Source organism: Miscanthus floridulus, chromosome 7 (assembly GCF_019320115.1).
Source record: "Miscanthus floridulus cultivar M001 chromosome 7, ASM1932011v1, whole genome shotgun sequence".
Taxonomy (NCBI): domain Eukaryota; kingdom Viridiplantae; phylum Streptophyta; class Magnoliopsida; order Poales; family Poaceae; genus Miscanthus; species Miscanthus floridulus.
Genome location: NC_089586.1, coordinates 68,555,516 through 68,564,722, shown reverse-complemented (window position 1 = coordinate 68,564,722; position 9,207 = coordinate 68,555,516). Strand labels below are relative to the sequence as shown.

The window sequence follows — 9,207 nt, the reverse complement described above, 5'->3', positions numbered from 1 at the left end:
AAAACATTTATCCATTTCTAGCTTGACTTCTTAGTTGTCAGCATCTTTACTGCGGAGTACCTCTATTTCGTCACACACGTTGCTGTGCACCTGCCTGCGCGCGCTACTCCAACCAGCCAGCAACCGGCCGGCTTGGGATTTGGGAACAAATCGCCACTTCACATGTCGGCAACCCAAAACCACCTTCCCCGTTCGTGGGTTAGGCACCGCTCGCGGCCTATGATCAGTTACTTACCCCCATTCGTCAGGTAGGAGTGGCCGCGTGGGCAGCATAGTCCATAACTACATTCCTCACTCATTTGACCCCATTCACCCTTTCCTTTGGATAAACAATAAATAACACTAGTAGGTTAACAGAGAATTAGTCTATTTTCCGCTCCAATCCATATACTCCCTCGGTTCCAAATTACAGTTCACTTGAGTTTCAGCTTTGGCCCAATCTGCCAAAAAATTTGCACTGTCACGACATATACTGGAAAAGTAGTGTTTATCTAAACAAGCTCATCGGCGTGGGTGTAGTTGCACCACTCGACATTCACACACCTCACAGTCACAGCGACTCATGGCATCCAAAGCGGTTTCGGTTCTACATTATATATGTTCTGAAATCTCCGACTCTTGTCAAGGAGGAAGCATTGCAACTCAGAAGATACGAAGCAGGAGATTAAACTTTAACGCTTCACAATCAGATAAAAACTGTCATCAGAGTTAACAGGAAGCAGTAGTGGAACCTCTGAATAATAAGCAAATGGCGGTTCCAGATAAACCTTTGAATACCAACAGCTATGAGACCTCTGATTTGTAAGCAATCGACAAAAATTGAGACATTAGTACCAACGAGTTGCCTGGCTCAGAAATGTACATTTTCTCAACCAAAATTGCAAGTCAAACTCCCAAAGCAGTATAGCTATGCTTTTCTCTCTTCTTTTTTTCCTTTTACCACAGTGCTACGAATAAAGGCTATATCCGGTGAATTTACCAACTCCGTTAGAACCGACACAAACAACAGTATGTGAATCATGTTTCCCCATCCAAGTTGGGATTGGGGAGAAGCCGAGACGCACATGAGCTAGCTTACTTATCAAGGCTAAGATGCGTTTAGGGCATCAAGTTGACGCTGGAGCTCCTCGAGATCATCATCAATAGCACTGGAACTCACTGGCGCAGCTGGTTCTGCATATGAATCAGCATCTGGAAGCTCACGGACAAGACCTTCTGGTAGGATATCTGTAGAATTTCAGTGTAAAAAGGTGTCCGGCTGATAAGAGGAAATATACTTTGTTCTGATCTGAAAATGTCATTTCATTTACCTGGAGTGTTACGAATGCTTGATGTCCCAGTTTCTTCATCATCAACAACACTGCATATAAAAATAAAAATTATAATTTAGATATGATGTAAAACTGATATTTATGAATCAAGCATGTCAATTTTCTGTACAGTACGTAGACAAACAAAATACTGGAAATACAATGGCACCAGCATCAAAGTACTAGCCAATTAGTTTCAGTATCATATACTCTATTAAAAAGAATAGTTCAGGCTAGCCATAAACTTTTAGTCAAAAAATCTGAACTATATTTTCAACTACGATGCAATCTTGCTAATGAGGTTGCTCAAGAAATTATGCGGTTTCAACTTTGAACATGGGTACAGTGTTCCATTGGTCCACCACAATGTTATTAGCTCAGTTAGCTATATATGGATAACCCACTCAATTGAAATGGTAGCTAATGAAACACTAGGTCGCATCAGTAATATTCATATTAGTAGTACTTTTCAGTAATATATACATATCTTTGACGAACGTTGTTACACATTTGTTTATGACACAAATAAATCAGTATTCTCAAGTAAAATAAATTTAAGTTGATGTCAAATGATTTACCTAATATTCCAATCGTTGTCTAGGTGGACGGGACATTCATTTTCTGCAGATGCTTCAGCTTCCAACTTAGTCTTTGCTGCTGCATCTCTAGCAGGTTTGGAGTCCATATATTCTTTCTGAAAATGATGATGTTAGAAACCCTTCATCAGTTTTCGCATTTAGCATAGCAATAATTTGTGGGAAGACAAACACCTGTCTCTGAACACATGCTGGATTCGAGCATTGTGGATTTGGCCTCATTTCCATTGCAGGGAAATAATCCTTAAGTGAGTTATATCCCTGCAAATCATGAATGAATAGATAAAAAGATTTCAAAAAAAAAAACTATCATTCATATGAAATGTAGGGATGGATACACTGGATCAACATGAGACACGGTGGTCTAACCTTTCAAGCCCAAAATTATTTGTATTAACCCTAACAAATATACTCCCTCCAGTTCCAAATGTAGGTTGCTTTAGGATTCTATCCGGCCAAACTTTTTTAACTTGGCCCATCTATATATGGAAAGTTTAACTTGGCACATGGTTGAGATTACTAGATTTATCATGGAAAATGGTTTCATGATATATAGTTTGCACTATTTAAAGCATCACATTGTAGTAGTGGGTTTTGTGTGTGTGGGTCTGGGTCTATGTATGACTCTCTCTTCTTCTATTAATACAATGATACGCAGCTCTCCTGCGTGTTCGAGAAAAAAAAGAAGAGTGGAGACTGTTGCTGTCCTAAAGGACTTATATTTCGAATCAGAGGGAGCATATCATACGCACCACATTTAAGCAAGAAACTAAAGGAAACAGTATTTACAATCTGAAGAATCCAAAGAAGAGAAGACTCTTCAGTTAATCGGGGGAGGGGGTTATTTAGGGGAAAATGGAAACCTCCAAAAAGTTTGCAGGATTACCAACGCCATAGTTAAAATCAAATAATTACCAAGTAAGGGGAAACTTGTCCAAAGTTCAACAAATATTTCAGAGCATTCTGGACCAGGAGACCGGCAACAACACCCTGCAAAAACAATATTTATTAGACCTAGAAAAGAATGGGAGAGGAGGTATGAACTTCTGGTGAAGACGAAAGATGAATTCTAAGTGTAAAGACTGCAATGCATCCTCAGAGTGGTAGTACACAATCATGAAATGTTTGATCCACTAGATTACAGCAATGTTCAGAAAGGCGCTAGGCGCTCTCTAGGCGGTGACCCTCAGCCTAGAGCCTAGGCGGGCCTAAGCGAGCCTAGGCGTTACAAGGCGTTTTTCTAGGCGCTAGCATTTACATACATATATGTTTAAAAAAGAAAAGGAAATAAGAGATAAGTAGACTTTATTAAAGAGAAAGGCCTGTTAGCAGGCTAAAAGAAGCCCAATAGCAGTATTTTCAGCCCAAGTCCAACATATTCATATATATATATAGTGTGTAACCCTAAGAGACAACGCTTCTCTCCCATCCTAGCCGCCAGTCGCAGCTCATCCGCTTTCTCCCTGACGCTTCTCTTCTCTCCCGCTGCTTCTCACCCGAAGTCCCTACCGATGGTTCTCCTGCCTCCGACGGCGGCAGCTCTTCCGCTCGCCCTTCGTTCTCCTCCCCCATGGCGGCGCTCGCTTGCTCCCGTCCCGCTGCTGCGTCTCGTCTTCCTCCCGTCCGTGCCCCAGCCTCCGCCTGCATGCGGCCTCCTGGCCGCGTTCGCAGCCCGCCCTCCTCCCAGCCATGCCCGCGCCCGCCGCTAGCCTCCTCATGGCGCGCTCACCGCCACCCGTTGTCACTCCCGCAGGCAGCGCAACCCTGGATCCGAGGGCACACTGCCTAGCCTCCGCCTACCCCCTTAGGCGAGGCGGTGCCCCTCCGCCTAGCGCGTAAGCACGCGTAGGCGAGCGCCTAGTAGCGCCTTGAATTTCATTGGATTACAGTTGTTTCCAACAATGTTGAGAAAATACTGTAGATATTACATATAAACGGCAACTAGTCAGCTACACAAATATAGCTTCCATGTTACATTGCAGTTGATGGAAAAAATTGCGTGAGGGCCATCTGCATGAAAACACTGTGCGGACGTACAGCTAACGCATGGCCCATGAGGCATCTGATTCACCATGCTGGATGGTGATGATGATATTGTGGTCCACACATCAGCTGCACAGACCGCACGACGTCGCATAGGGACGGTCCGCACCAGATTTTTTCCCCAGTTGATTATGCTTTATAGAGTGCAAGGAAACCTGCCTTAATAAGTGTGTACGAGTCTTCCAAGACTCCCTTTAAAAAAAAGGGGCAGACCCAGTGCCAGAGGCTCCCACATGAGTGGGGTCTGGGGAAGGGAAAAACCAAGGCAAGCCTTTCCCCCGTTAAATCTGCGGAGAGGCTGCTTCGAACCCACGACCTGGTGACTCAGTGAGACAGCTCTCACCACTACACCAGGCCTGCCCTTCTTCTTCCAAGACTCCCTTTGTTCTTCTTAATATAATGAGAAAAAGCAAAGCACACAACAAAATCACGATGTCTCAAAACTAATGAAAAGATGCACTGGTCCATATAAGGCTACCAGGCACTACACAACACGAATAATTGAAACATCACTGATTCAAGCATCGAGACAGTGGCAAATAATAGTACAAAAGAAATGGTAAAAGGATAAAACAACGCCTCACCATTGTAGTTGGCAAAGAGGCAGCACAAACACCTTCTCGCTTAAGTGTACGCTCATCCACTCCAGATGCTACAACCTATAATTGAAGGTATTACAGACAAGTGATACAGAAATGAAAAGGAAATATTATGGAAGTTCACAGGGGACATCTCTGTCAAGCCAGAATAACCATTGAAATCTCAGCACGGAAAATGGTAGGAATGACGATATGAAATACACATCCACAATCTAAAAGTATCAAATTCACAAGAGCACACTGCACACCATTAAACAAGAGTAGCAAATATAAGATCAAAAGAACATACCAAGGGAGGAGCACATGCAAAACATGCAGTTTCACCAGGAACCAGCAGTTGTATATGACCAGAAACAGCATCTTCTGAGACACCTGTTCATAGTCAGAAGCTATCTCAGCCTTTTGTACCGTCACTATCACTATGAGTTCAATAAAAAATTGGCTGTAATCCAGTAAGCTTCAAAACTTAAACTTGTGTGTATATTTCTGTGGGTTGCAATTACATCCTGTTTTCCAAACCAATTATGTGAAACATAGATCTGTTTTGATCCATAATCCGGTATAACTATGTTGAACATCCTTACAAAATTTAAGCAGTAACGCAGTAAAATAGGATCCTGACAGAAAATCAGTTTCCCTTGTGTGCCTTGAAAAATTAGCAATGCACAAGGTTCAACTGATGACCAAGTATCATGGCTGAAGGATACTGACTAGTGATATAAAACAAGGAGAAAACACTGTACAAGTGAAGCTTGCTTGACACATTTGAGGTGTGATTAGGGTATACAATGAGATACAATGGCAGCATTACACAAGAAAAGTAGGCAATAATCATATTGTTAATTAATCATTAATAGGAATGTGGTTTCTGAAAAGTTTTGCTGTCAATAAATGCAAGTTTGAGACAAAAAATGTGATTTACAACTTACCAGACTCCATCCACGTCTGACCAAGCTCATTGCATGCCTGAAAAGCAGGTACAAAGAACAAATAAGCAAATTCTCACCAATGAACTGCACCATAATACATAACTATGCACATAATGTTATTATAAGGCACGTGAAGGAGGGACCAAATAATTTAGTTGTCTGTGGACAAATCACCTGGTTTACAACCATACGAGCTTCGTAGTTATCGACACAGCTCAAGACAAGATCAACTCCAGTGCTACGCTCATGAGAGCTCTGTGCTTTTAAACTTGCCAAAAATGTTTCGAAACCTTTGACTGTAGTAATATTCAGTGAGTAGCTCTACAGTAGAAAAGAGATGTTAGAATAGGTTTTCTTATAAGTAGAAGGAATACAATGGTATTGCTACTCCATCCAATACAGCCGAAAAAAAGAAATCATGCCTGCTATTTTGCCTCTCATAAGACAATGTACCAAGTTGGAGCACGTAATAAAGATAGTAAAGAGGAAACAGTACAACAAAAACTTCTAGTTTTATACATATACAGTGGAAGATGAGCAAGCAATGGAAAGTAGTAAACATTAAGAATGGTTAGTTCAACAAAAACTGCATGCTCTAGATTTGTCACTTCTACCAAAAACTAATGATGCCCAGAATCTAATGAAATGATTTGGTTTACTGATGTAGGAAAAAAGGCTAACAGAGAATATTGATGCTGGGCATAGTTGCTCACCTCCAACACAACATCAGGATTTATTCCAGAAAGTGTCTGTACAGCAGCATCTGTTTTGGTCATTCCAACCTATCAAAGTATATGGACTGAATGCAGTCACGATCTGATTTGAATTATGTTCTTGCAGTCTTGCAGAGCAGTGAGCATAAGTACTTCAACATGAAAAATGTCTTGGTGTAAAACAAACAACAACAAAATAAATACTGTCCTGGAAGCTTACTTGTTCTGGACGAAAGAACAACCTATTCATGTTAGCCAACTCAACTGTGTCATAGTCATACAACAACAGGCGTCCAATTCCACATCTAGTGAGCATCTCCGCAGCAACACTACCAACACCACCTATGCCCTGTAAAGAGAAGGATAATGAATGAAAGGTTTGCTCTGAGTTGAATTTTCCCATCTGTATGTGCGAAATTATCTTTTCATGCATGATGTGATGAAGCTACAACCTCTTTGTTTTTACAACTTTGAACTGTTGTCCTAGATCAAGCTGAAACTAATATCAACATGAAGAAATAACAATAGCTCGATAGTTGGTTGTTCTAAACAGGTATTGTAACTATATTTCCCAATATTCAGCACATAATACACGGTATACCTAGATCGATCTCTAGACAGATAAATATACTCGAGTTTGCATGGTCCCAAAGGACCCTTGAGCTTCGTGATATCCAAATCACATTTTCAGTACCATGGAGAGAGAGGCTCCCTCTACTCAAGGATGGAAGTAAATGCCAATTTCGAAATTCCGAGCTGATGTAACCATGTTTGAAGAGTAGCAATGCTAAATTAGGTGAGAAGGATGCTTACAACGATGGCGACGGAGTAGTCCCTGATGCGCTCATAATTCTCCACTACACCCATCCGCTGCAACGCCATAAGTCTGCTGTAGGGATTGTTGTCCACTACTTCCGCGCTCATGTCCTGCATCCCCAATTTCGCGCAAACAGAGTAAAATTCACGATTTGTCCAAAACTATGGCACTCAATTTGCACAGCCCAGAGCGCCTGAACGCCGAAATCAGCCCTCAGATCGTACCTTAATCTTGGATCGAGAAGCGGCGCCGGCGGCGGCCGGATTCATCATCGCCACTAACCGCTCCCGCATCTAGCAATCAGATGAACCGGGATCAGGAATTGGAAAGGCACAGCAGAAGGGAAGATGGCTATAGAAACTGCCGAGATCCATGGTGCAGCCAGGTGGGAGGGATTACCCGATCGATGGTGGAGGCGAGGTCGTCGGGATGCTGCTTGAGCGCGTCGAGGTCCCGGAGCAGCGTGCCGAGCTGCTCCTTCTCCATGTTTCCTCACCGCTCTCCGGCGTCTCCGCTGCTTGCTTGCTGCTATGCCTATGCTCCGCCGCCGTGCGTGGCCGATGACAGAGACAGCCGCAAGTCTAAGCAGGAGCGCTGGTCTCAGGTGTCGGACCGATGACGCATTCCACGTGACGTGGCAGGCCCCGTTTGGTAGCGCTCTCGTGCCGCTCTGGCTCCAGCTCCAGCTACACTCGGTTCCAACTCCACTCAACTCCAACGTCAGTGGGCTCCGACTCTAGCTCGTCTCCAGGCGGTGCGGTGCGGCCGCGCGGGCGAACCTCTGCGACGGAGAGAGGGGACGCGGGCGGGCCACGCCGCGACGGAGAGAGGCGCGGGGCCGGGTTGAGACCGCCGAATCCAGAGTGAATCGGTGGGAAGCGGAACCGTAGGGAAAACCTGAATCGCTTCCATCCAGCAGATTATCGTTTGGAGCGACGCCGCTGTTTGGTACCGTTCCTCCAATTCTCTATCAAACCGGGCTTTACGAGCAGTGAGTATGGCCGTATAGGCCACAGTCTCGGACTAGTTTTTTTTTTTTTTGAAACGGCTGGCTCTGTGGCCTTGTTATTGAAACCAAACACTTTACAGACTCTAGGAGGAGGTTAGGCATGTGACTCACCCGGATCCCAACTCATCCCTAAGCTAGCTAGAGCATGCGCGGCTGAATTACAATTTCTAGGAATAAGTCGTGAAGAAGGACCCATGTATCCCTAATCAACATACCACTAACCGCCACGTTCATCGATGACGTGAGAAGCGCCCGCTGAAAGAGCATCGAATCTACCTCGACTTGGACCCGAGAGATCCCATAATACATTGCCGATTGCAAGGCTTTCGCACATGCCGCTGCTCATCCAGTACCGCTGTCAGTCGACCTGCTCCAGCGATGGTAGGTTCACCATGATGATCCCTAACAATGAAACCCCATCTGCCCTTGTGTGTATCTTGAACAAAAGCGTCGTCACTATTGATCTTAATTTGTCCCGGAGGTGGAGCACGCTAGCGCTGCACTAGTCTTTGTATTCGGTCCGATATGCCCTTCTCCTTGCCTATAAGGTTGAGCACTGCACCCTTGGACAGACTGTGCTTGCCATGATCAATTTGGTTTCGGATTCTAGAGTAGGATTATTGTATTCAATCGATCATCCTCCCTCGGGTGTATCACCGCTTCAACCACCTCCCGTGCCGAGCTCTTGAGTAGCAGCTCTAATCGAACATGTTCTAATTGGAGGTCAGCCCAGGAGTGTTTTACAAACTTGCACTTCAGGAAGCAATGACCACCGTCTTCATCCAGTCGATTGCAAACTGGACAGCGTGTGTCAAGCTTGATTCCGCGCCTCTGTAGGTTCATCTTTAGTGCCAAACTATTCCACGCTAACCGCCACAGAAAATGTTTCAGCTTCGGGGGACATGATATCTTCCATAATCTTTGCCAGAACGAGGTTGCACACTCGAGAGCAGGGCTGCCCGAGCTACACTGCCCCTCCTGCCGAACCTGCTCCATCTCCTTGCCATCATCTAGGACATGGTATGCTGACTTGACTGAGAACAAGCCCCTTCTATCAAAGTGCCAGGGCAAGTGATCTTCGTGTCCCGGGTTCGTTGGCGTACACTACGTAAAAAACGATTTTTAGCAACGATTCAATTTTTTTGTAGGGGCGGCTGGTGATGGAGCTGCCCCTACAGTGGCATGCTCGGG

The 9,207-nt window shown here is 44.5% G+C and overlaps 1 protein-coding gene across 1 annotated transcript; it reads right to left on the bottom strand.

The window, feature by feature from the left end:
- Positions 1–722: 722 nt before the first annotated feature.
- LOC136463382 (ubiquitin-like modifier-activating enzyme 5) lies at positions 723–7,686 on the bottom strand. Its single transcript, XM_066462386.1, has 14 exons — positions 7,407–7,686; positions 7,232–7,300; positions 7,004–7,117; positions 6,411–6,539; positions 6,191–6,259; positions 5,652–5,798; positions 5,478–5,514; positions 4,838–4,920; positions 4,534–4,608; positions 2,822–2,896; positions 2,081–2,167; positions 1,889–2,004; positions 1,311–1,360; positions 723–1,227 (listed from the first exon to the last, which is right to left on the bottom strand). Exons 1-14 carry the CDS (start codon positions 7,491–7,493, stop codon positions 1,088–1,090), a joined length of 1,278 nt encoding a protein of 425 aa, XP_066318483.1. The 5' UTR covers positions 7,494–7,686; the 3' UTR covers positions 723–1,087.
- Between the last annotated feature and the right edge of the window lie 1,521 nt (positions 7,687–9,207).

What these genes read in the sequence shown, in the direction of transcription:
- LOC136463382 (XM_066462386.1), bottom strand. Translation starts at nt 7,493, where the DNA reads ATGGAGAAGGAGCAGCTCGGCACGCTGCTCCGGGACCTCGACGCGCTC. An exon ending in TTGCATGTGCTCCTCCCTTG is followed by an intron (nt 4,609 to 4,837) that starts GTATGTTCTTTT and finishes CTTCAATTATAG; the next exon opens with GTTGTAGCATCTGGAGTGGA. An exon ending in CCTCTTTGCCAACTACAATG is followed by an intron (nt 2,897 to 4,533) that starts GTGAGGCGTTGT and finishes TTGTTTTTGCAG; the next exon opens with GGTGTTGTTGCCGGTCTCCT.